Raw genomic sequence first — 26,795 nt, forward strand, 5'->3', positions numbered from 1 at the left:
TTTTTTTTTTTTTTAATCCTAGTGAAAAGAGGATCCAAGGTAGCCTTCTTGGATGGGGAGACCTTTGTTAAATTTACCCCTTTCTGCTCATTGGAAGGTTAGCAGTAAGCCTTTGGCGTCTTCTGCTGCCAGGTGCCATAACCTGGCTTCTTCCAGGGCTGTGAGATTAGGTTTGTCACCCCACCCCGCTAGACAGTGGTCTATTTTCATTAGTGCTTAAAGTCTTCCTGCTTGATCCACTGTCCCACCTCTGTTTGCATCAGAACATAACCTTTTATCTCTATAAGAATTCAGATGAGGCCAAGGAGCCTGGGCTTGGGGGCCGTGTGGGCCCTTTGCCCGGTGCCACTTCCCCCCGCCCCCCAAAAAAAAAAGAATTCAGATGAATCATTCTCTTTCATCCCTTCAATCCAGATCCAGTTGATTCTCTGAATTGGCTGCCATTTATGGCACTCATTTCCCCCTGGTTCTGCTTCTCTCCATCTCCCCCAGTCCCACATTCTCAGCTCAGGCTACTGCACAGCCACCTAGCCCCAGTGCAGGTTTTCCCTCTCAAATTTTCATTACTGTTTACAAAATCTGTCGGCATTACAAATCATTGCTGAGGGGCATTAAAAACGTTTTTGATGAGATGAAAAATCATACTTGTAACTGAAAAATCTTACTTGTAATTGAAAGACTAGGCTGGGTGTAGTGGCTCACACCTGTAATCCGAGCACTTTGGGAGGCTGAGGTGGGTGGATCACCTGAGGTCAGGAGTTTGGGACCAGCCTTGCCAACATGGTGAAACCCTGTCTCTACTTAAAAAAAAAAAAAATTAGCTGTGCATGGTGCCAAGTGCCTGTAATCATAGTTACTCCGAAGGCTGAGGCACCAGAATCGACTGAACCTGGGAGGCGGAGGTTGCAGTGAGCCCTCATCATGCCACCGCCTTCCAGCCTGGGCGACAGAGCAAGACTCTGTTTCAAAGGAAAAAAGAAAGACTACATAAATGTTGTGAAGGTTTCAGTTCTATGAGAAGTTCTCTCTGATTTCAGTGCAACCCGATTCCAAATCTTCATTGTAGGGTGGAAAGCAAATGATAAGTCGTGACAAATGGTTCAGATTAATCTAGAAAATAATTTCTTTTTAATTCAAAGAGCGTATTGGATTTTGTAATTGTCTCTGTTAAACAGTAAGTTCCATGAGACGATCATGTCTTGTTTTTTTTCTTTAGAATCTTTTCCAGTAACTGGTAAATTCTAGGTGATCAAATGTTTGTACATGAATGAATATAATGAAAAAAAATAAAAAAGAAAAAGTGAAAATTTCCCATGATCCCAAATGTACGTTTGTATGTTTCTGTTATTTTTATTTTTTTCACCAAAAATAGGTCACTAAAGCAGTCTAAAACATTGATTTAATCATGTACTTTTCTGTCCAGAAAACATCCACTGCCTCCCCACTGTTCACAGTTGAGAGTTTAAATTCTCTCCTGGTATTCAAGGCATCTCACAGCCTCTTTCAACCTTAACCATTCAGACTTGCTGTCCTTATATCCTCCCTGTCAAAACATGCCTTGTTTATCCCCCACTCCATGCTCATTTAAACTGTAAATCTCCCTTCAACCCATTCTTCAAGGCCAGCTTAACCTCCACCTCTAAGCCACCCATCCTTTTCTTCATCTCCTACTTGTTGACTCACTGTTATATGCTATACGTGTGTTCAGTTTGTTTTTCCAATTCCATGATAAGACTCCATGGTGGGAACTATTTTTTTTTTTTAATGGTATTCTCAGCAGCTTGCACAATGCCCTACCTGGGGTAGGTTCTCAGGAAATCTGTGTTGAATAAACTTGTCATCAGATCTTTGCTTCTCGGGACAGAAAGGGCCCCAGAGACCATCTCATCCAACCCTGTCTCATGTTGGATTCCATGCCATGACATCCCATACAGACGGTCATCCAGAGATAGGAAGCTTCCCAGAAGCTGGGAAGCTCACTCCATTACTGGACAGTTCTAATTGTTTTTAAAAGTCTTTTTGTAGACCTGAAATCTTCCTCCCAGTAACTTTTGCCTATCACCCTAGTTGTGCCCTCTGGGGCTTTAGAGAGAAAGGAGGAAAAGCCTAGTTTCTCTTCACTCACTACCTTTAGATTTTCAAAGATAGTGAGTCTGTTCATTTCCCCTGTGTGCTGTTAAAATGGGTTCCGGGGTTGAGATGCTAGGGAAGCACTGTTCTGATTTTGAGTAGCAGTCAGGTTAGACCTTTATTCATTATTTTTGAAGGCCTATTGTACATGTCACAGTGTAAGCTGCCATCTTCCTCTGGTGCACTCAGAGGTGTAACCCTCCTCTCTCTTTCTCTCTCCCTCTCCCCTGATCTCTTGTCTTCTGGGGGAAGATGGGGCTCATTCTACTGGAATGGTCTATTTTGGAGGCAGGGGTAAAAAGTTATCAATTCTTATTTCGGTATCCCCAGATAACTCTCCTGGGCAAGGATTATGTGAGGGCTGGTTTTCATAAAGTGCCCAGATACAGCCATGGGATAAAGCAAGGATGAAAAGAATCTCCCGTTGATAGGAGCTGCCCAGCGCCATGACTTGGGCATTTCAGGCTTCTATGGACAGAGGATTTTATTCTCACTTCTTTTTCTTCCTTTCTCCCTTCCTAATTCCCCCCCTCCCCCCAGAACACTTAGTGTTATTCTTTGAAACCAGCATAGTGTAACAGAGAGAGCCAGACAGACCTGGGTTTACATCCTGGCACTGTCACTAAGAAACTCTGAGACCCTGAGCAGGTTGTTTGAGCTCTTTGAGCCATTGTTTTCCCAATTCTAAAATAACCACCTCTACATTATAGAATTAAATGAGGAAATGCTTGTAAGGCTCCTGGTCCAATCCTTGGTATGCAGAAAGCACACAAACATTAGCTTCCTGCTACTTTTCTCTTTCCCCCAACCTTCTTTTCCTGGGGAAAATTAGCTAAATGTGGGTATAGTAGCCAAAGCTAGTCTTGGGTGTGTATTTGGGACCAAACTATCGGTTTCCTGTGAGCTCCTGGTGAGATCAAAGATGTTGAAAGACAGTTCTCAAGTAGGAGAGGCTGAGAAGGCTGTAAATGGCAGCGAGTGGCCACTCCGGCTACTGTTGACTTCCCACACACATTTCTGGGCTATTTAATACTGCTGCCTCCTGCCAATGGGGTAACAAAGCCTGTTCTCTGGGCAGGTTAAACTTGCATGCAGCAAACCTTCAACTGAAATGCTTTCTTCATCGGCCTCTCGATCCCTAAAATGTTGAGCTGTTTCTTTTTGGGTGTGTTTTCCTCACACTCCATCTGCCTCTGCTGTTACCTGCTTTCTTCCACCATTACAGTCTCAGCCACAGTCAGCATCCAAGAAAAAATAATTTCTGGACTGATAATTTTCTAGTAGTCACACCCATACCCTATTGATAGGTCAAGAAACCTCCAGCACACAAACTTGAATTGCATAAGTGAGCCATGTTTTACAGCAGTTGATCAGAGTTAAGAACCAAGAAAAGCACTGGTTAAGCCTGTAACCCACCCCATGAAAGGGGAAAGGGAAGACAGAGGAGCTGTGGGGTTGGAGGTCCCACAGGGGAGCCCATCTCTGTCTTTTAGCAGATGTGTTGGTGCTTCCTCTTTTTTTTTGGTAGAGATGGAGTCTCCCTGATCAGCCTGGCCAACGTGGCAAAACCTTCTCTACCAAAAATACAAAAATTAATCCAGTGTAATGGCATGCACCTGTAGTCCCAGCTACTTCGGAGGCGGAGGCAAGAGAATGCCTGAATCTGGGAGGCGGAGGTTGCAGTGAGCCAAGATCATGCCACTGCACTCCAGCCTAGGCAATAGAGCAAGACTCTGTCTCAAAAAAAAAAGAGAGAGAGAAGGTCTCCCTGTGTTGCGCAGGTTGGTCTTAAAGGGCCAGAATTACAGGCAAGAGCCACCGTGCCCAGCCAGTCAGTGCTGTCCATGTGATCAGGGCTGGAGATAATGCAGACAAGTAACTAACTAAACCTGGGTGATAGAGCCCAGAGGAGAAAGGCATTGAATCTGCCTAGTGGGCAGAGGCAGGAGGCTCTGCTAGATTGCGAAAGGCAGGCAGGGCTGAGGAATTACTCTCACGTCAGCCAGAAAATCCTGTGAAGCGGGATCGAAGTTTAACTGCCTTCAGACAAAGAATGTAATAAACGTCTCTCCATCAGCCCCAGCTGAATGGACCATCCTTGCCTTGGAGCTGGACAAACGAAAATACCTCCTCTCTGGGCAACTGTTTTCCCCACATTTTTTATAAATGGAGTAACTGACATTTCCTATCTGTGGAATGGGTCCAACAGTGGGATTACTTAGAGAGCTAGGTTTCTTTGCTTTCCTGCTCTGGCAAGTCTTCTTGACCTCTGTGGTCAGCAAGCTGGAGGCATTTCAAGCTAAGTGGGTCACACTTAGTGGGCTCTGCACAAGGCCTTAGCATCCCACTGCCCGGATTCTCTTAAAGGTTGGACAAAGCCGGAGAAGCCAAGAGGACCCTACCAGCCCCAGCCCCCATCCTGCCAAGGCATTCTCCATGCCTGGAGCTGAGTGCTCGCACTTGGGTGTTTATTTTCACACATAGTCACATAGTGGTCACACTAGCGTGCTTGTTTTCACACTGCTCTCCTGCTGTGGAAAGCCCCGGCTGACTTCTTAGGTTGTGGATTCCATGCTTTCCACCTAACTGAGTGTTAAATAGTTTTTGAGTGAGCATTCAGAGTGCTTGGAAGTTACTATAATTAGCAAAAAAAGAAAATGGTGTTTTCATCTCTTTTGGTGACTGATAGAGAAAGAATCCTTCTGTGAACTGAGATCAGCTTCAGAGCTCTGGCCAGAGAGTTGGGAATTGAGCTGCCGTAGTAAACAGCTGACATAACAGAAGCGGCAATGATCCCCCCATTTAATGTCTTTTAGCCGATAGAGGCTCCCGGGATAATTGACTTTCCAGCAGGAATTACTGGCTCAAACAAAATCACTGGGCATTAGGGCAACCTACTGCATCCTTTGAAAGGGGGAATGTAACTCTGTCTAGTTTTGCTGACCTGACAGGGATAATTCATCTTGATTATTCATTGTGCTAGTTGCCACCAGATGACACCAGATTTCTGGTGACTGTAATTACAATGTGGGATGAGCTTTAGCTTTTTTTTTTTTTCCTTTTTAAACAATGTTCCTCCCGCCTGGTTATTGGCTACCCTGAGCTGAAGGTGCCGTAGGAAGGGATCCAACAATGCCTGCCTTGGGAGATGATGAATGCACGGTCAGATGGCATACCGAGCACTTCCATACACACGGCTTTTACTAGATAAGCAGGGAGCAGTTTGGTATAGCCTGTTTCATCTCAACGGACAGAGTGTCACTTCTTGGTTATACTTATGTTGCTGTTTGCCACATTGCTATCAGAAAGTGGGTTTCGGCCGGGCGTGGTGGCTCACGCCTGTAATCCCAGCACTTCAGGAGGCTGAGGCGGGTGGATGGTCAAGAGATCGAGACCATCCTGGTCAACATGGTGAAACCCCGTCTCTACTAAAAATACAAAAAATTAGCTGGGCACAGTGGCACGTGCCTGTAATCCTAGCTACTCAGGAGGCTGAGGCAGGAGAATTGCCTGAACCCAGGAGGCGGAGGTTGCAGTGAGCCGAGATTGCGCCATTGCACTCCAGCCTGGGTAGCAAGAGCGAAACTCTGTCTCAAAAAAAAAAGAAAGTGGGTTTGCATCCTAGAGCACACTTTGAATAGGGGAAACAAAGTATGGCTCCAAAATACAACTGCATAATGCCTCCTGCTTTCAGACGAGCTTTATTAAAGCGGGAGATGGAAGAGAATGGAATTCAACCAGGCTTTTATTTCATTGACATGGTTTTAGAAGAAGATTTCAAAGAATGTTCTCCCAAGAAACCACTGCTCCCCAGCCCCACACATCCTTTTCTCACCACATACGTACCTCAGCCAGCTGGGTGGCGTGGTGCACATGTGCCTGTGGTCCTGGGGGAGAAATGAATATGACAGGTTCAGTGCGCACAGGCCACTGGGACCTCCAACTGACCAGCAGGTCTGGGGTGAACAACAGAGTTATACTATGAGAGTTCATACCCTCACTAGTACAAAGACGTTTTGACCCCCGTAAGGTGTGTGTATATTTTTTGAAGAGGTGCTTAGTTGGTGTGCCAGGCAATGTGCTATGTGCCTGAGGACAAAGAAAAATAAGACACCTTTGCTCTCAAGGAGCTTATCATATGGTGGGAATGACAGACACTTCCCAAGTAATATGTTAAAGTCTACGCTAGAAATGAACAGAGATTGCTTCTAGAGTACTTAGTGTAGCCATGGTTGAAGGGAAGGCTTCCCACAGAAGGGATCCCTGATTTGAGGCATAGGAGTTACTGGACTGAATAAAGGTAGGAAGCAAGTTGAAAGAGTATTTCCCATCCCTTCCTAGTTGAATGGTGTTGCTTCAACCCAATCAATTAGATTAGGCTTAGGTTTTCATTATTTCTCTAATAAAAATGAACTCTCGCCCTAGGGGACAGGCTATACCTTGGGAGCAATCTCAAGCCGTGGTGGCCCTTGTATCACCATGGGTTCTTGCCATGTGGCTCAGGTGAATGGTGAGGCCTGGCTGAGAGACCAGGACTTCAGAATGTATGTGTCCTGCTCACTTTGACCCTTATCACTTAGAGTGTTGTGTAGGAAACCAGGCTAGGTGTCTTAGTCTGCAGGAAAGTGGTATATCTCAGAGTGATGGCTTCTGGGGGTCAGCTGGGAATGAGCCCATTCTAAGCAACGTGGGCCTTTGTGTCTTCCTCTTCCAGGATTGTCAAGTATAAATGACACCCACCATTCTCCAACAAATGAAGATGATTCTTCCACCCAATGCCCTCTTATTTTGTAACCAAATTGAAAGCAAAAAAAAAAAAAAAAAAAAAAGATGTCACCCCTGTGAGGGTGGCAGAATCAGTCTTCTGAGTTGTCTTTTAAATGTGAGTGAGGACAGCACAATTGCTCAGCATCTTCATCTTTGCTCTAAATGATTTCCTTGCCCTCTATCCTAACTCTTTCTCTTCCTTTGCCCCTCTCGACTTTGTTTTGTTCCCTTTTAGAATGGTGGTTTGGCCTGGAGTGATGATGCAGATGGAGGCCGGGGAAGAGAGATCTCTCGAGATTTTGCCAAGGTCTGTAATATTTCCTTTGTGATATAGATAGGGGCAGTTCTGGCTTATTATAGCCGATCCCCAAGAAATAAGGACAGAAGTAGCCAGTGAGTTGCATTTGTAGTGATTCAGATGGTCATAGTGTATCTGGTATAAGACTCAGCAAGATGGAATTTTTCATTGTGTGTTTTTCTTGGGGGATTGGGATTGCAGCTGTATGAACTGGACGGTGATCCTGAAAGGAAAGAGTTCCTGGATGACCTCTTCGTCTTTATGCAGAAGAGGGGTGAGTGTGCCTCTATTCATCATTCCAATTCAGGGAATACTGACTGAGTACCTACTGTGTGCTAGTCACTGTTAGGCATCCTGGCCCAGTCATCCATATCCAGGGGGACAAGCGGCATTTACTGCCAGTAGGTTCTGCACATAGCCAAATAACTGATAGCCAGATTGAAGGACAGAGGAGACCATGGCATAAAATAGATGGAATCATCTTCCACATTTGGCTCTGCCTCATTTTGTGTCTCTTTCTTCCAATTAATTGGTCTCTGGAGTCGCTTCAAATTCAAATATGCCTTTTTTAAGCCTTATAGCTACCCTGGACTTCACTTAATCTATCGTGTGGGCTTCTTATTGGCATATCTAGTCTCATAGAGACTGAGAAAGGTAAGTGAAAGAATAGAGGCCCCTCCGGATGTTTTGGAAAGGAGAGGCCAACTCTTTCTTCTTACCCATTGGTTTTCGATGTTTGCATCTGCTGATTTGGTTAGAACATTCCTGCAGTTGAACAGTAAGGTACATAGGCATCTGCTTTTTTTTGGTGGGGGGTGGAGTAGGGGGATGGAGTTTCACTCTTGTTGCCCAGGCTGGAGTACAATGGTGCGATCTTGGCTCACTGCAACCTCCACCTCCTGGGTTCAAGCGATTCTCCTGTCTCAGCCTCCTGAGTAGCTGGGACTACAGGTGCATGCCACTACACCTGACTAATTTTTGTATTTTTAGTAGAGATAGGGTTTCATCATATTGATCAGGCTTGTCTCAAACTCCTGCTCACTTCGGCCTCCCAAAGTGCTGGGATTATGGGTGTGAGCCACCGCACCCGGCCTTTTTTCTTTTTGAGATTGAGTCTCACTTTGTTGTCCAGGCTGGAGTGCCATGGTGTGATCTGAGCAGTCACCACCTTCCAGGTTCAAACGATTCTCGTGCCTCAGCCTCCCGAGTAGCTGGGACTACAGGCACACACTGCTACATTGGCTGATTTTTTTTTTTTTCTTCCCCTTAGAGACGGCGTTTCACCATGTTGGCCAATCTGGTCTCAAACTCTTGACCTCAAGTGATCCGCCTGCCTTGGCCTCCCAAAGTGCTGGGATTACAGGCATGAGCCACTGCGCCCAGCTGGCATCTGCTTTCTAATGCACCCTCTCAGTTCTCTTTTTCTTCTCTCCTCCCCTCACATCCCCAGGAGCCATCTCCACTGTAGACTATGGCATGACTGAGTTTTGAGCTGAGTGACTCAACTTCTGGCTTTGTATTCAGTCATAGCAATGGGTTCAGCAGCCAGGCCAGCCCTCAGAACGCATGGCCAGCACCCTGGCCTCTCTAGGAGAAGGCCTTCAGCAACCTGTGTGGCTCCACCTTCATCACCCTCAGGACAAAACCATAGCAGAGAGCTACTCCCAGTAGCCTCTTCCCAGGATCCTGTTTTATCTGATCATGCATCCCTTGGTGCCCATGTCAACAACTTTATTGAGACCTAAGAAGTCTCTGTGTGTGTGTGTGTCTCTCTCTCTCTCTCTCTCTCTCTCTCTCTCTCTCTCTCTCTCTCTCTCTCTCTCTGTCTTTCCCTCCTCCCTCCCACCCCTTTACCTTTGGAAGCTTTATTGCCTTCTTGGTAGCATGCCTGTTACTGCTGCTTTGCTTAAAAAGGCAATTGAAAGTTTTTGAATCTTGATTTTCCCCAATCTCTAAGCCCATCAAAGCAGTCTGAGCAGCCCTAATTAGTTTAACTCCTCCAACTGTTACCTGGAACTGCATGTGTCCGTAAAAAACTAAGAATATATTCTTGAGGCCAGGCGCAGTGGCTCACACCTGTGATCCCAGCACTTTGGGAGGCTGAGGCAGGTGGATCACAAGGTCAAGAGATCGAGACCATCCTGGCCAACATGGTGAAACCCTGTCTTTACTAAAAATATGAAAATTAGCTGGGCATGGTGCCGTGTGCCTATATTCCCAGCTACTCGAGAGGCTGAGACAGGAGAATCGTTTGAACCTGGGAGGCGGATGTTGCAGTGATTGCACCACTGTACTCCAGCCTAGCAACAGAGTGAGACTTCATCTCAAAAATATATATGTATATATATAATCCTGAAAGATAATGTAACTTGCTGCAATGAAACCTCCCTGTTTGCCCTGAGAGAGAGAAATCCACTTAATACTTTGGTCTCCCCTTCCAATTACCTTTTAATTATTTACAAGCTCCAGAAGCCCAGCTGGTGCAAACCCAGGAGCTGATCCTGTCTCATAGGGGCTGCCATAGCAATATAGATTTTAATCAGCAGTGGAGCTCCACCTCTTTATTTTCTATTTTATTGTTTTTCTCCCTTCCCTGAAGGATTTTTAAAGGAAAACGGAAGTTAGATCAGCCAAGCCAATTGCGAAGATCAATGATTATTTACTACTCTATGTCCCCACTAGACTGGGAGCATCTCAAGGAGGGCCACTTTGTCATTCTTTCATGTCCCCAATGCTAGCACAGGTCCAGGCAGGACGGTGCTCAGGACGTGTTTGCTGTGTGAGCAGTCTTACTGGTTTTCCTGGCTCAGCTTGCCACATGCAGGGTAGTCAAGCTGCCTTCGGGTGCATCTGTGTCCTTCAGCCAGCTGCCCCGTAACTGAGAGTCAGCAGCAGAGAACAGTCTTTGCTGCATATCCTGCCATTCTGTGGCAACTGGGACTGCCAGATTGCCATCTAGCATATTACTGGGTGAACCCAAAGCAGGAGTGAGTGACTCCCTTTGATAATGTCACTTGATGGTTCTTCAGGTCCTGAGTAAATCTTTGTCCTCTCTTCAGCACTTAGGTCAGGTATTTCACTGTTTGCTGGCATTACCAAGAGAAGGGAAACCGTTCTGTTCTATCTGCTACTTGTTACTTTAATAAAAGGTTTCTAAGCCTCGGCACTGTTGACTTTTGGGATGGATAGTCCTTTGTTGTGGAGACTGTCCTGTGCACTGTAGGATTTTGTTTTTATTTTTGAGACAAGGTCTCACTGTGTTGTCTCAGCTGGAGTACAATGGTGTGATCATAGCTCACTGCAGCCTCGAAGTGCCGAGCTGAAGCCATTCTCCTGCTTCAGCCTCCTGAGTAAAGTTAGCCACCATGCCTGGCTAACTCTTTTGTTTTGTAGAAATGGGGTCTCACTATATTGCCCAGGCTGGTATTCAACCCCTGACCTCAACTCCTGACCTCCCATCTCGGCTTCCCAAAGTGTTGGGATTACAGGTGTGAGCTACCACACCTGGTCACTGTAGGATGTTTAGCAGTATCCATGGCCTCTATCCCCTGGATACCAATAGCAGCCCCCCAGTCATAACAATCCAAAGTATCTCTAGATGTCATAAATGTCCCTTGGAGGGCAATATTGTCCCCTGCTGAGATCCTCTGGCATGGAAAGATGGAAAAGATTAAAAAGATGTAAAGTTTCCTCTGCAAGAAAAACCTAGCTGAATGTGGTGGCTTACTCCTGTAATCCCACCACTGGGGGAGGCTCAGGTGGGAGGATCAGTTGAGTCCAGGAGTTCAAGATCAGCCTGGGCAACATAGTGAGACCTTGAAGTCTCTACAAAAAACAAAAGCAAAATTAGCCAGGCATAGTGGTGCATGCCTGTAGTCCCAGGTACTTGGGAAGCTGAAGTGGGTGAATTGCTTGAGCCGGGAGTTGGAGGCTGCCATGAGCCAAAATTGCACCACTGCCCTCCAGCCTGGGGGACAAAGTGAAACCATGTCTCAAAAAGAAAAAAGGAAAAAAAAACTTTTAATGGAAATCATCTTAGTTCCAGCCAGGTACATGAGAGCAAGCCATGTCAGGTGGCATTGTTTCCTGTGACTGAGTGCCAAGGGAGTGGGTGCTGGGACCTCACCCTAGACTGGAGTGCAGAGAAAGCCTCTGAGAGGAGCAGTGGCTCTAGTGGATCAGACCCAACTATGTAGGTGGAGGAAAAAATGCTGTGACCTGTGGCCCTGCCGTAGCTGGAAGAACTCTTGTTGGTAGCCCGGAGCCAGGGCCCGTCTGGATGGATCAGCTAGCACCAGACTCTGAAGGGCCATGTTTGTCCAAAAAGTTAGCACTTCAGTCTATAGCTGTAGCTAAGTTATTGAAGGCAGAACATTGGCTTTCAGTAAACTTGCTGTGGCAATGTGTCATTGGGCTAGAGAGGAGAGACTGAGACAGGAAGATAGTGTAGAGGCTGTTATCTAATTTCCCAGCGATCTCCTTCTTGGAAAACTCTTGTCTGGTAGTCTGAACTAGAGTGGGCGGTTCAGGAGGGTTGGGAGGGTGGGACATGGTTGCTCATGCCTATAATCCCAGCACTTTGGGGGGCCAAGGTGGGAGGCTCACTTGAGGCCAGGAGTTTGCGATCAGCCTGGGCAGCATAGCAAGACCCTGTCTGTATTAAAATAAAAAAAAAGAAGAAGAAGAAGATGCAATCCCAGCTACTCGGGAGGCTGAGGCAGGAGAATTGCTTGAACCCAGGAGGTGGAGGTTGCAGTGAGCTGAGATTGCATCATTGCACTACAGCCTGGGCAACAAGAGCAAAATTCCATCTCAAAAAAAAAAAAAAAGAAAATTTTAAAAGAGAGGTGGGAGTAGATTGCACTTTTATTTTAATTATTTTATTTTATTTTATTTATTTTTGTGGCAACAAGGCCCTTATGTTGCCCAGGCTGGTATCAAACTCCTGGGCTCAAGTGATTCAACTGCCTTGGCTTCCCGAAGTGCTGGGATTACAGATATGAGCCACCACACCACACCCGGCCTCAGATTACACTTTTAATCATGTGCGGCTTGCTGTCTTTGTTCCCTTTTTGGAGACAGGCCCAACCGGATGGAGTTCAGTGGTCGGTCTCAGCTTACCGCAACCTCCACCTCCAGGATTCTCATGCCTCAGCCTCCCCAATAGCTGCGATTACAGGCGTGTGCCACCACGCCAGCTAATATTTATATTTTTTAGTAAAGACAACAGTTACACCATGTTGCCCAGGCTGGTCTCAAACTCCTGGCCTCAAGTGATCCACCAGTCTCAGACTTCTAAAGTGCTGAAGTTCTAGGCATAAGCTATCGCACCTGGTCTTCGTTCTTTTTTTTGAGATGAAGTCTCACTCCATAGCCCAGGCTGGAGTGCAATGGCACAATCTTAGCTCACCACAACCTCTGCCTCCCGGGTTCAAGCAATTCTCCTGCCTCAGCCTCCTGAGTAGCTGGGATTACAGGTGCATGCCACTGCACCAGGCTAATTTTTTTAATTTTTAGTAGAGACAGGGTTTCACCCTGTTGGCCAGGCTGATCTTGAACTTCTGACCTCAGGTAATCAGCCCACCTTGGCCTCCCAAAGTGCTAGGATTACAGGTGTGAGCCACTGTGCCCGGCTGTCTTTGTTCTTAACAGAATGGTGAGACCAAAGACCCCTAGACATTTGTGACTTATTTATCACTCTTGGAGTGTCGGGGCACACAGGAGGCAGATCTTCTTAGCTGGGTCCAAGGAAAAGCCTCATAGACCTTGGCAGCAGGTCAGGGACTTGGCCTCCATAGCTAATATGAAAGATAAGCAGATTTCATAGGAGTCACTGAAAATAGCCTGAGTTAGTCTGGGCAACATAGTAAGACCCTGTCTCTAAAAAGAAAAAAAAAAATTGTTTTTAATCAGCTGGGTGTGGTGGCATGCACCTAGAGTCTTAGCTGCTTTGGAGGCTGAGGTGGGAGGATCACTTGAGCTTGGAAGGTCAAGGTGATGGTGAGCTGAGCTTGTGCCACCGCACTCCAGCCTCGGCAACAGAGTGAGAACCTGTTTCAGAAAGAGAGAGAGAGAAAGAGAAAGAAAGAAAATAGCCTGGGTTTGAAAGGCCTGGAGACACCCAACTGGGCTGTGAGCGGGGCCTGCAGCTTTGACACAGCAGGCTCTGCCCGCAGAGGAAGCAGACAGCTCTGAAGGAGGCAGCACACAGCAGGCCGCCCCGAATGACCACAGCTGCAGGTGATAAAACGGCTGTCCAGTGGGAGACAGGGACAGGCTGTAACTGCTGCTTTGTGTTGTGTCTCGCTTGTTAACGTGTTTGGGTGAATTGACTGCAACAGATGGGCTTTTCAGCCCTCAGCACCTTGGTTTCTAGATGAGACCGGGGTGACTTGCACCCTGGTGACCCGCTCCCTGAGCAGCAGAGCAATCTGCCCATAAAGAAGCCTGAGAAGAGTGGAGTGGGAGGAGGCCGTGCCCTGGGGAGGTGGAAGGAGCTCTGGACTGACAGTGAAAAGCCAGGGTTAACATTCTTCATTCTCCTGATCTTGAGCATATCCTCTCCACTCTGGCAGCCGGTTTCCTTATCGTTAGAATGAGAGGGTTCAATTAGACTCATCTTGGAAGTTTCTTTTTTTTCTTTTGCCTGAAGATTGGGTTCTAGGAAGTTTCTATTGTCTGTATTGTGTGTCCATGATTGTGTCTATTGAGCTACCCTTGAACAAAAAACAACAGAAGAAAAGCCCCTTTAGCAGTTTTCTGTCAAAGTAATTGTGTGAAATGACACCAAGCATCTCCAAGACCAAACACTTCTCTCCTGTCCTTGCTCTGTAATGGATTTCCTCTTTTGCTGACTGAAGCCAAATTCAATTAAGCAAGTTACCCTTGATTGCTGACGCCCCCCCAGCCAGAATATTTCTCTAGAAAAGATTGGTTAGGTTTTAGAACTCAGATGCCCCTTTTGGCTCACCTTTTGCCGTGTGCAAAAAATATACATGTTTTGGCCGGACGCAGTGGCTCATGCCTGTAATCCCAGCACTTTGGGAGGCCAAGGCAGGTGGATCACTTAAGGCCAGGGTTTGAGACCAGCCTGGCCACCATGGTGAAATCCCCATCTCTACTAAAAATATAAAAATTAGCCAGGCATGGCGACACATGCCTGTAATCCCAGCTACTCAGGAGGCTGAGGCAGGAGAATCGTTTGAATCTGGGAGGCAGAGGTTGCAGTGAGCGGAGATCATACCACAGCCTGGGCAACGAAGTGAGACTGTCAGAAAAAAAAACAATACACACGTTTCTATGGCAAAAATAAAGCCAAACAGTTCTAAATAAAATTGGCTAATTTAACTCCCTGTGGGTGGTTTCTGAAATACCATTCCCTCAGAGATTTTCCATTTAGTCTTTCAGTGCCCAAGGAGAGGGGCTAATTTCTAAGTCTAATAAGCAAAGGCTATATTGTAAACAATTTCAGTTTTCCTTCATCAGTGAGGAAGAAAACCTTGTTCTCTTGTTCCCTAGGAGGTGAAACAGAACTGTGGTCTCATCAAAGAGTCAGGATGATAATGATGATGATGGTGATGGTGATGGCAATTTTACTGTTATTTGTATTCTTACTATGCCATGCACGTTACAGAACCCTTTCAACCCATTATCTGTTCTGCTGCTCCCCTTAGCTCCAGCGCTGTGGGGTAGAGAGAGCAAAGGTTATCACCTGTAACCCTGAAGAAGCAGCCCCCAGGTTCAGTGACTCACCTAAGGCCACAGAGCAGACTTAGCATGCAGTCTCCTAACTCCCAGGCCTGTGTACTTTGCTTCTCCTGCCCTATCTTTGAGAAACTTGTTTTTAGCACCAGCAACCCCATCACTCCCCTTTGGGGCAGCAGGAAGCCTTGTCTCCTGCAGCATTCACCACCCCCCAGAGAGCCCTGGCCTGCCTCCACAGGGCACCATCCAGTAGCACTTCTGAGAATCTAGCTGATGAACACAGGGTAGAACCTGATGGGCAATTTGGGCCTTCATCTCAGGGTCAGGCCTGTTTCTGAGAGAAACAGGGAAGGGTAGATGTGACAACTCAGTGGCACAGAGGCTGCCATCTGTCAAGGCAGGATGGGGTAAGGGGTGGGGGACGCAGGAGGCACCCAGAATGTCCACAAGCAAGGCTCTCTTTTCCTGCCCCAAGCCCCGTCTGGGCACACCAGGCTAAGGAACTGCTTGGTCACATGGAAGACAAGTTTTGTCAAGACCTCACTTGTAGAGCTGCCCTCCCGCCCCCATCAGTTCTGTTCAAGTCTGCAAACTGACCTTGGTTTTCCCAAATGGATTGTTGGATCTGTTTTTGATGTGTATATACAAAGAATTTACTGTGGGAAAGGGCTTGGTCTGCTTCAAAGTGCAATTTGAGTGTTTTTCCTTCTGTTGTGTGCTTATCTATCCATCTCAGGCAAGGAAATGTTCATGACATATATTGCTTTGCCTTTTGGTGGAGGCAATTTCTTGTATATTTTTTGTATCTTGGCGTAAATGGTCTGTGCCCTAGACACCCTTCCTGGTAGATGAAAATATGTTGTCTTTTTCAGCTGAAATAGGCTTTGGGGCTTCATTTTCTAACTCTATCCCCAGATGAATGTCTAAAATGCAAATCTTTAAGTGTCTGGATCAGCCCTTTGTCCAAGGCCAGATCTTTTTTTCTCTCTAGGTCACCCAGCTGCTGTTAAAAATATATATACTGTTTTGGCCGGGTGCAGTGACTCATGCCTGTAATTCCAGCACTTTGGGGGGCCAAGGCAGGCGGATTGCCTGAGCTCAGGAGTTCGAGACCAGCCTGGCTAACATGGTGAAACCCCATCTCCACTAAAAATTAGCTAGGATGGTGACAGGTACTGACAGGTACCTGTAGTCCCAGCTACCTGAGAGGTTGAGGCAGGAGAATCACTTGAAACTGGGAGACAGAGGTTGCAGTGAGCCAAGATTGCACCACTGCCTTCCAGCCTGGGCGACAGAGTGAGATGCCCTCTCAAAAAAAAAAGCTGGTTTTTTTTCCCCATTTTTAATAGTCATTATAATACTCTATAAATGCCCAGTTATCCACGATCATAGGAAGGGAGTCTGGTTTTTGAAAGTCACAATTAATTTGAATAGTCTGCTTTTGTCATTAAATTCACCCTCTTCACCTTCAAATTCTTTAGTTGGTATTTATAACACATGGAAAATTGAGTTACTTGTTAGTTTTGTGCCTTCTGTCCCAATTTACAGTATTCAGTATATCATGTAAGAGTTGCTTTAGGGAAAGGTTGCAGTGAGTGTTCGGCCTACTTACACCATGGGGAAGTTCTGCTGGGTTTTGAGGGCCTGTTGGTACAGACAGCACTGTAAGCTCAGACAGCCATGCCCTGCTCAGGCCAGAAGACCTGTGAGGTGTGCTCCAGCCCAGCCAGCCTTCCACTTTCCTCCTGGAGATGCCAGCCAGTTCTGCCCAGTGGCAGGCAAAGCAGGGAAGACTCCGCAGTCCACTTCCTTCTGACTCATTGACCAGTTTCTCTGAATGCGGTTGTCATAGCTGTAATCTTTTTTTTTCTTTAAGACGGACTATTGCTCTGTTGCCCAGGCTGGAGTGCAGTGGCGCCATCTCAGCTCACTACAACCTCTGCCTCCTGGGTTTCAAGTGATTCTCCTGCCTCAGCTTCCCAAATAGCTGGGATTACAGGCATGTGCCACCACGCCCAGCTAATTTTGTATTTTCAGTAGAAACGGGGTTTCACATGTTGGCCGGGCTGGTCTCGAACTCCTGACCTCAGGTGATCCGCCCGCCTCAGCCTCCCAGAGTGCTAGGATTACAGGCATGAGCCACTGCGCCCGGCTGCCATAATCTTATTATTAGGTATAGCAGAATACAGTATTACATTTACTGTTGAACTTCACGTAAGGAGATTAGTCCAAGCTGGAGTATCAAAAACGATAATGAGTTTAAAATTAGCCTCCAAGTTTGTAGAACAACCAGTTCTCCCATACATTGCAGTTGGGAGTATAAAGGGATACAGCTACTTTGGAAGTCTGTGTGGCAATATTCATAAAGCTACACATACCTGGACCTTGTTAGTGAGCAGGTCCACTCCTGGGTATATTACCAACAGAAATGAGTGCTTGTGTTCACTGAAAGATACAGGCAAGTATAGTCATAGCAGCTCCATTCATTATAGCCAAAAATGGAAAGAATTCCAATGTCCATCAGTAGTAGAATGGGTAAATAAATGTAGCATAGACATATACTACACAGCAGTAGAAAGTTATGAACTATCCGGATGTAGTGGGTCACGCCTTTAATCCCAGCATTTTAGGAGGGTGAGGTGGGTGGATCACTTGAGCTCAGAAGAGCAGCCTGGGCAACATGGTGAAACCCCATCTCTACCAAAAAAAACTCAGAAACTTAGCCTGATGTGGTGGCACCTGCCTGTAGTCCCAGCTACTTGGGAGGCTGAGGTGAGAGGATCACTTGAGCCCGGGAGGCTGCAGCGAGGCAAGATTATGCCAGTGCACTCCAGCCTGGGTGACAGAGTAAGACTCCATCTCAAAAAAGGAAAAGCAAGGGCCGGGGGTGTTGGCTCATGCCTGTAATCCAAGCACTTTGGAGGCCAAGGCGGGTGGATCACCTGAGGTCAGGAGTTCAAGACCAGACTGACCAACATGGTGAAACCCCATCTTTAAAAAAAAAAAAAAAGAAAGTTATGAACTACTGCTATACACAGCTGGGATGACTCTCAGACCTATTATTGAGCAAAAGAAGCCAGACACAGAATATGTACTATATGATTATATAAGTTCAAAACAATATATGTCAGAATAACATTTTATCTCCAGAGTGGGTAGGGTGGAGGGATGGATATTGATTGGAAGGAGGCATAAGGGAATTTTCTAGGGGTGCTGGAAATGTTCTGTATTTTGGCCAGGCACGGTGGCTCACGCCTGTAATCCCAGCACTTTGGTAGGCCAAGGCGAGCGGATCACCTGAGGTTAGGAGTTCGAGACCAGTCTGGCCAACATGGTGAACCTGTCTCCACTAAAAATGCAAAAATTAGCCAGGCGTGGTAGCAGGCGCTTGTAATTCCAGCTACTTGGGAGGCTGAGGCAGGAAAAGCACTTGAACCCGGGAGGTGGAGGTTGTGGTGAGCTGAGATTGTACCACTGCACTCCAGGCTGGGCAACAGAGCGAGGCTCTATCTCAAAAAAAAAAAAAAAAAAAAAGAAAAGAAAGTTTTGTATTTTGATCTGAGGGATAGTTACGGGAGATGTATGTGGAAGTACAAATCTAGCGAGCTGTTGGTTAAGGTTAATGCACCATACTGTATATAAGTTAGACCCGGTCTGTGGGCAGTTTGGAGGTGGAAGACTTAACGATCCCTGTCAATGCATACTAGCACATTGGCACATCCTTGCTTCTGCCCTGTCTTGTGGAACAGTCCGACTACAAATTGCATGGCAGAGTGCCAGATACTGCTGCCTGCTTCCCCAGCAGGAGATCTTGTCTTTTTTAGATTACAACTTTTGTTAGAGGTTTAGGGAGTACATGGGCAGGTTTGTTACATGGTTGTATTGTATGGCACTGAGGTGTGGGGTATGATTGATCTCGTTGCCCAGGTAATGTGCACAGTACCCATTGATCTCATCACCCAGGTAGTGTGCACAGTACCCATTGATCTCGTCACCCAGGTAGTGTGCACAGTACCCATTGATCTCGTCACCCAGGTAGTACCCAATTGGTAGTTTTTCAGCCCTTGTCCCCTCTAGTAGTCACCAGTATCTGTTGTGATAGTTCTATATGAACAGGTCATGGGGGTAGATCAGCAGTCATTTCTCTGCTGGTTTCTGGAGAGCAAGCCTAGAGCAGGGCAAGAATGAAGATGCAGAGGAATGATCAGGAAGCCTGGCTGCCTGTGCACATTCCCTGCTTAACACAAGCCTGAACTCCTCTAGGCTCTCTGCTCCATGCTCTGGACAGTCAGGGTATGGAAATGATTAATGATCTTTTTCAAAGCCAGGAAAAAGCAGTGAGGGTCCCTAGCAGGGCCACACCCTGGGTCCTGGGCCCTCACCCCTGCCCAGTGGGCAGGAAGGCAGCCATGTGAGTGTGTCTAGGGTCCCTGCCCCTGTTTGCTTCTGGACTTCCCTGGAACCTGCCTATTCTCTGTAGTGGGGAGGAAGTGGCTTTCCCTCCAACACTCTCACCATCTCTCATCTTTGTCTCCAAAGCCAGAAGAGGCCATCTCTTCTTCTGCCCCCACCCCTACCCCTAGTCACATCTTGGTTGTCTGAGTGGCAGGAAGGAAAACAAAGTACCAGGGAGTAGCTTTTGTTTGGCCACATCTGCACTGGATGCTCCTGATCACAGCTGTGGCCTGCTAGTGTCAGCACCCAGCAGCATTCCCAAGAACAAGGGTTAAAACCCCAGGAGTCCCGCCAGCTTCACTGGGTCCATGGCCCTCATAAAAGCCATTTAAATCCATCCCTCAGGCTGCAGGCTCCCTGGCTGAAATCTGATAAGGGGCCTCTTTGTTGCAACTGTCAGTCTCCTTTATTGAGGAGGGAACTGGAGACCAGTGGCACTTCTTGGGGTGCAGATAAGGCCCTGGATTCCTGTCAGAGAGAGCATGATTAATTACCCTGAATCCCAGCTCCTGCTTTGATAGCAGTGACTGACAGTCCACAGGCTTCCCCATCAGGTGCTCACCCACTTCTGGGAGGCATGATGGCAGTGGAGATTTGGTCTCCTGTAGGGCCAACACCAGTGACCCACAAAGAACTCTCTTCAGTGCGTGTTTGCCTCCTTCCTGGTGCTCTGCGGGTTGCTTTTGCATTTGTTGTGGACAGAGGCCTGTCTCTCTTAGGTGAAGAGCTTCCTTAGAGGAAGATAGAAAACAGTGTAGAGAGCAGGCCAGAGATCCCTTGCTCCCTCCCACAAAGGCTGGGAAAGGAGCTATTGCTTGTAGACATGAACTTCACAAATCTGGTCTGAAGCCAGGGGCCCTCACAGAGAAGAGCTCAAACCATCTGTATCAAGGCCACTTGACAACATTGTTCTGTAATTCAGGCAAGTTCCTGAAACCAAGTCATTCTTCCTTTGGTAATAATCACAACTACCAATTTTTGTTTATCTGTTTATATATTGCTGTTTTGAAGGCACATCAGCAGATTTTTTTTTTTTTTTTTTTTTTTTTTGAGATGGAGTCTTGCTCTGTCACCAAGCTGGAGTGCAATGGCACAATCTTAGCTCACTGCAACCTCTGACTCCCTGGTTCAAGCAATTCTCCTGCCTCAACCTCCTGAGTAGATAGGATTACAGGCATGCACCACCATGACCAGCTATTTTTTTTGTATTTTTAATAGAGATGGAGTTTTACCATATTGGCCAGGATGATCTCAATCTCCTGACCTTGTGATCTGCTCACCTTGGCCTCCTAAAATGCTGGGATTACAGGTGTGAGCCACAGCACCTGGCCCATAATTTTTGTTTTAATTTTTTTTCATAGGCTTTAGAACTGAAAATGCATCTAATCTAAATTCCTCACTTCACATTTGGGGAAACTGAGGCCTGAGTCTGTTGACTGCCTATTAGTTCTTGTTCAGGCAGGTAAACTTAGCTTAAAAGCCTTCTTCATAGTGGAATCTACTTTGGACAAGAGAAATGGCTACCAGGTCCATTAAGCCAAAGCTGAGACAGACCAACTTGCAGTATCTGCCTCTCTGTTGCTGGAAGAATCAAAGCCATGGCAGGCTTTCGTGTCTGGATTATCTGACGGGAGAAAGCCCCACCGTCATCTAGAGAGAGTCCTCAGCATAGACTCTGCTCCGTTTCTTACGGCACCAAGGGGTCAGCCTGCGCTGGGAACTACTTTAACAGAGGGCCATCTGCAGGGAAGAAAGTCCCAGTCTTAACCAGCTTGGTCTCCGGAACCAGGGTGCCTGATCAGGGCATGGGGCTCACGTGAGGAGAGTCCACTCTGGAGTGAAGAAGACAGCAGCTTCCCAAGTGTGCCCCGGGTGGGGCTGGGCCACAGCAGGGCACAGGGGCCACCACCGTGGTTTCCAGGGCACCTCTTACCTGCAGTTTCACTGTAGTGTGATGACAGTTCCCAGAAGAGTGCATTTTCCCCTCTGGGAAGAGGTCACTTACCGGTGAGGTTACAGCCTTGACTTGGAACACTGTGTGACCCTTCCTTGTCTCCTCAGGTTCTGTATCTACCATTGTTCCCCTTGCCCCAAGCAGTTCTCATTCTAATACAGTAATGTTGTACGTGACTAGAAAGAGGCTAATTTTTAATGAAATTTCTAGATCTGTAACAATGTTGTCTTTCAAAGATGCCATCTCAAATAGCCAGGCAGTTAATCCAATGACTACTCAAAATGAATTTGTAATTTCTCTCTGGGGAGTTGCTTTCAGAGGCAGTTTGAACCACACTAGGAAATCTCAGCCAGGCGCAGTGCCTCACGCCTGTCATTCCAACACTTGGGAGGCTGAAGTGGGAGGATTGCTTGAATCCAGGAGTTTGAGACCAGCCTGGGCAACATAGTGAGACTGCATCTCTACAAAAAATAAAAATACGCCTGAAATCCCAGCACTATGGGGGGCTGAGGCGGGTGGATCACGAGATCAGGAGTTGGAGACCAGCCTTTCTCACATGTCTACGTCTCTACCAAAACAAAAAAACAAAAAATTAGCTGGATGTGGTGGCACCTGCCTGTAGTCCCAGCTACTCGGGAGGCCAAGACCAGAGACTCACTTGAACTCAGGAGGTGGAGGTTGCATTGAGCCGAGATCACCCCACTGTACTCCAGCCTGGGGAAAAGAGCAAGACTCAGTCTCAAAAAATAAAAACAAATAAAAAACAAAATAAGATAAATTAGCTGGGATGGGCTAGGTGCTGTGCACCTATGGTCCTATCTACTTGGGAGGCTGAGCTGGGAGGATCACCTGAGCCCAGGATTTTGAGGCTACCCTGAACTGTGATCACACCATTGCACTCAAGCTTGGGCAACAGAGTGAGACTCTGTCTCTTGATAAAGAAATAAAAAAATCTGTCATGATTTATACTCACACCTCATCTTTGATTAAGAACCATATAAACAGCCCAGTCTTTGTCCTACTCACCTGGCATGCCTCCAAATGAATGATGACCATTTCCAAAAGTAAAATGCATTCTCCAATGGTGAAGATTTGCCATCATTAAAGAGATTCAAAAGAAAACAATGCAAACTCCGAAAGCTGTTTGCAGATGGAGGCTTTAGTTTCAAAGTCATGTGGTATCTAGCTGTCCAAGGTGACCTGTAGGACAGCACTTCCTCAGCTGGGCAAGCCTTGCTGTGCTGGTGTAGCACTTGCCACCTCTGTCCTATGCATGTCACACACCTGGCTGCCGCCTGCTCTTTGACATGTTTTCCCCTTCGGCCTCAACAGTGACGGTCCCAGCAGGCACATCACAGGCATGTAGGAAGTGTGTTTAAGATTCCCAGTTGAGACCAGGCATGGTGGCTCATACCTGTAATCCCATCACTTTGGGAGGCTGAGGCAGGTGAATTACCTGACATCAGGAGTTTGAGACCAGCCTGGGCAATATGGGAAAACCCTGTTTTTACTAGAAATACAAAAATTAGCCAGATATGGTGGCACATGCCTGTAGTCCCAGCTACTCGGGAGGCTTAGGTAGGAGAATTGCTTCAACATGGGAGGTGGAGGTTGCCATGAGCTGAGATCATGCCACTGCACTCCAGCCTGGGCAACAGAGTGAGACTTCGTCTCAAAAAACAAAAAAGAAGATTCCCAGTTGAGAGCTGGGTGCAGTGACTGGAGTTTGTGATTCCAGCTACTCAGGAGGCTGTGATGGGAGGATTCCTTGAGACCAGAAGTTTGGGCAACATAGTGAGACCCCCATCTCTACAAAAAACTTTAAAAATGAGCCAGGCATGGTGGTGTGCCCCTGTAGTCCCAATTTCTCAGGAGGTTGAGGTGGGAGGATCACTTGAACCTGGGAGTTCAAGGCTACAGTGAGTTATGATCACACCACTGCACCGCAGCCTAGGTGACACGAGACCCTGTCTCTAAAAAGAAAATTTAGAAAAACATTCTCAGTTGAATTACTATGGAGTTGGTTGCTTCAAATCTGAGAAATATTTCTGGGTAGGTTATTAAATGCTATAAGGCATGGTAGGCATGGTAAAGGAAAGACAACCCCTACCTTCATAGAGCTGACAGTTCTCTTGGGATACTGGATGAACAGATGTGAAGCAATTAGAGAATGGCGATTTGCTAAGCTTGTAGGGTACGATAGAAATTCTGAGGGAAAAAATCCACCTGAACTGGGGTAGTTAGAACATGCTTCCTGGAAGGAGTGGACGTGGAAGGACACTGGAGGATTTGAGTGGAGGCAGAAAAGAGCATGGTAGGCCCAGCGAGTTAGAGTGCAAGTGAGTCATTGGGATATGCCAGGAATGCTTCATATGTGATCTTTTAAGGGAGTGTTGAGGAACTTAGGTTATGTGATTGGACATGTGAGATGGGCTAGGTAAGCAATAAGAGTTTTTGTAGGTTTTTAAACAAGGAAGTGGGTAATATGGTAAAAGTAGTATTTTAATTAAGATTGGCTGCAGTGTGCAAGTTGAATGTATGGATAAGAGGCTACTGCAGGCATCTAATTGTGGGCCAGAGAGGGCCTGAACCAGAATGGTGACTGTGGGCCAAAAAAGGAAGATGCCTTTGAGAAGTACCTCAAAGGACGAATCATGAAGCCCTCTAACACCCTGAAGGTGGGTGATAGGGACAGGAAAGGAGCCAGTGCTGACGACGAGGTTCCTGCCTCACCTCCAAGGGTGGTAGTGTTGCTGGGAAAAATGAGGTGTGGGGAAAGGGAGCTAGTTTAGGGGAATGAAGATGAGCCCAGCACAAACATTCTGACCTGGAAGTAAACGGACCACATGTGTGAAGACGCTCTAGGAGCTTCTGGAAATGGGAGCTTAGGAGGCCATGTGAGGGGACCTTGGAGTGGTCCTCTCAGACACTTCTGGTAATGCCTTGGAAGGTGTGGACCCAAGGCCATGGGTGTGTTTGGGCAGACAGGCCTCCAAAAGGAGGTTGATGTTAGCCCTGTCCTGCTGGGCCCCCACATGAGGCTTTAAAATGTCTTTCTGGTAGGAGGAAGGTTTACTGACCAGAACAACACTGGGAGAAGTCAGCCAGCACATGAGCTGTGTCTTAGAAGTATGTCAGTAATCCTCTGTTTTTTACCTATCAATTTTTGGATCTAATTCCATGACCCCTTTGTCCTTGACCCTCCAAGGACAGCAGGTCAAGACAAAAGTCTTCAAGATCACGAACTCCCTCCCCACACTTAGGAAAGAGGCCTAGGCCGGGTGCTGTAGCTCACACTAATTTTCACGCTCCGAGAGGCTGAGGCAAGAGGGTTGCTTGAGCTTAGCTCGAGACCAGCCTGGGCAACATAGGAAGACCCCTACTCTACAGAAAATGTTTTAAAATTCCATGAGTGTGGTGGTGTGCACCTGTATTCCCAGCTACTCAGGAGGCTGAGTGGGAGGATGGCTTGAGCCTGGGAGGTTAACACTGCAATAAGCCATGATTGTACCACTGCACTCTAGTCTAGGCAACAGAGTGAGACCCTATCTTTTTTTTTTTTTGAGATGGAGTCTTGCTCTGTTGCCCAGGCTGAAGTGCAGTGGCATGAACTCGGCTCACTGCAGTCTCCACCCAATTCTCCTGCCCCAGCCTCCCAATTAGCTAGGACTTCAGGCACATGCCACCACTCACGGCTAATTTTTTATAGTTGTAGTAGAGATGGAGTTTCACTGTGTTAGCCAGGATGGTCTCGATCTTCTGACCTCATTATCCTGTCTTGGCCTCCCAAAGTGCTGGGATTACAGGTGTCAGCCACCGTGCCCAGCCCAAGACCTTATATTTAAAAAAAAAAAAAAAAAAAAAAAAAGAAGAGGAGGAGGAGGCCTGGTGTTGCCATAGCAGTACCACGTATCCATGCTCATAGTGCTTCCTTTTCATCCTCTGGCTTGAACCATCCTGTAAAAGAATTGGTGAGGCTGCCATTGAGAGAGGAGAAGACTGCTGTGCCTTTAGGGAAAGAAGGCGGATGGAGCAGAAACAAAACCTCTTCTCTGCTCAAGCCGGCCTAAGTTCCACCAGGCAGCTCCATGAGACCTCAGTGAGACAGGGGCAGTGGGAGGGGACAAGACAGGAGCAGCAGCCTGTGTACAGTAAAAGGAGTTTGCCATCAAAAGGCAACAAGTCTTATACCCTGCCCCGGACGGTGACCCTTCCCTGTGGAATTCTCCCCTCTGACCTCCAGATCATTAATCCTGAGGCTGCCAAATGACAGTCATCCATCACGCCTCCTGACGAGCATCCCAGCCGGCTGTGAAAGGACTGGCCCCGCCCTCACCACATCCCCTGGTGCTCATTAGTAGCCCTTCCTGCTCGGTGCCAGGTTTCCTAATCAAGTCCCTGGCTCCTCTCACTTCCCCTCGGGGCCATTGGGCGGAAGCTGCTCTGACCCTCCCCATTTCAGAGGCCAGAGAGTAGGTGGAGTGATTGGTGTGGGGAGAGAATTGCTGAGTGGCTTTCATTCCCATGGAGACCTGTGTGTCCAGCAGCTCCTTTGACATGGCGGGGCACATGAGAAAGAAACTGTTTCTCCATTGAGCAGGAGAGGAAAAAGCAGGCATGTGCAAATGAGCACACTCTTATAAGCAGCACTGAGAGCTGCCAGGCGGGGGACTAAGCAGGGCTCCCCTTCTAGGAAGTCAGAGAAAGGCTTCCCAGGGGATATTGCCACTGAATAGAGTCTGAAAGCTGCAGAGATAAGTCGCCAGATCACTAGGAATAGTCTGGAATTGTACTGCTAGCAAAACAAAAACAAAACCACACACACAAACTAAAAAACAAGTGCCTTTGAAATCATCTAGTCTGGCCCTCCTATTTACAGATGGCAAAACAGAGCCAGAGAGGCTACGTTTTCAAAGGCCACACAGCCTGTGCACTGGACCTGTCCTCACTGCTAGTCCGAGTGTTCAGGCTTGCGGAGCTTGAGTTAAATTACACTTCCAAACAGATTCATGAGCAGTGTTTCCAGCTCAACTAAAGGCGGCCAGACATGGAATCTTTTTTTTCAGTCTGATGATAATCCAGCTGTCTCTTTCTCTCATTGGACAACCACAGGGACCCCCATCAACCGAATCCCCATCATGGCCAAGCAAATCCTGGACCTGTACATGCTGTATAAGCTGGTGACCGAAAAGGGGGGCCTGGTGGAGATCATCAACAAGAAGATCTGGAGGGAGATCACCAAAGGCCTGAACCTGCCCACATCCATCACCAGCGCCGCCTTCACCCTCAGGACCCAGTGAGTGGCCGGGCCTGGGGGAAGGAAGCTGAGGCTAGAGAAAGGGGATGTTGTAACCTAGAGGAGAGGAAGGAAGGAAATTCCTTTATATAGTTAGCAAGGATTCCCAAAACAGTGGGGAGCTTTCTGAGATGAATCCTTCACCAAACCAAGTAGAGATGAGAACTGCCATTTACCAAGCATCTACTCAC

General features: G+C 47.1%; 1 protein-coding gene across 6 annotated transcripts in view; it reads left to right on the top strand.

Moving 5' to 3' along the window:
* ARID3B (AT-rich interaction domain 3B) overlaps nucleotides 1-26,795 on the top strand; it is a 61,475-nt gene that overhangs the window by 27,398 nt on the left and 7,282 nt on the right. For all 6 annotated transcript variants that reach the window (XM_035259229.3, XM_002753327.6, XM_009005244.4 and 3 more), the window contains exons 3-5: nucleotides 7,133-7,204; nucleotides 7,397-7,469; nucleotides 26,421-26,604. In XM_035259229.3, coding sequence (XP_035115120.3) covers nucleotides 7,133-7,204; nucleotides 7,397-7,469; nucleotides 26,421-26,604 — 329 coding nt within the window. The remainder of the gene's footprint in view (nucleotides 1-7,132; nucleotides 7,205-7,396; nucleotides 7,470-26,420; nucleotides 26,605-26,795) is intronic.

This window comes from Callithrix jacchus, chromosome 8 (genome assembly GCF_049354715.1).
Source record: "Callithrix jacchus isolate 240 chromosome 8, calJac240_pri, whole genome shotgun sequence".
Classification (NCBI taxonomy): domain Eukaryota; kingdom Metazoa; phylum Chordata; class Mammalia; order Primates; family Cebidae; genus Callithrix; species Callithrix jacchus.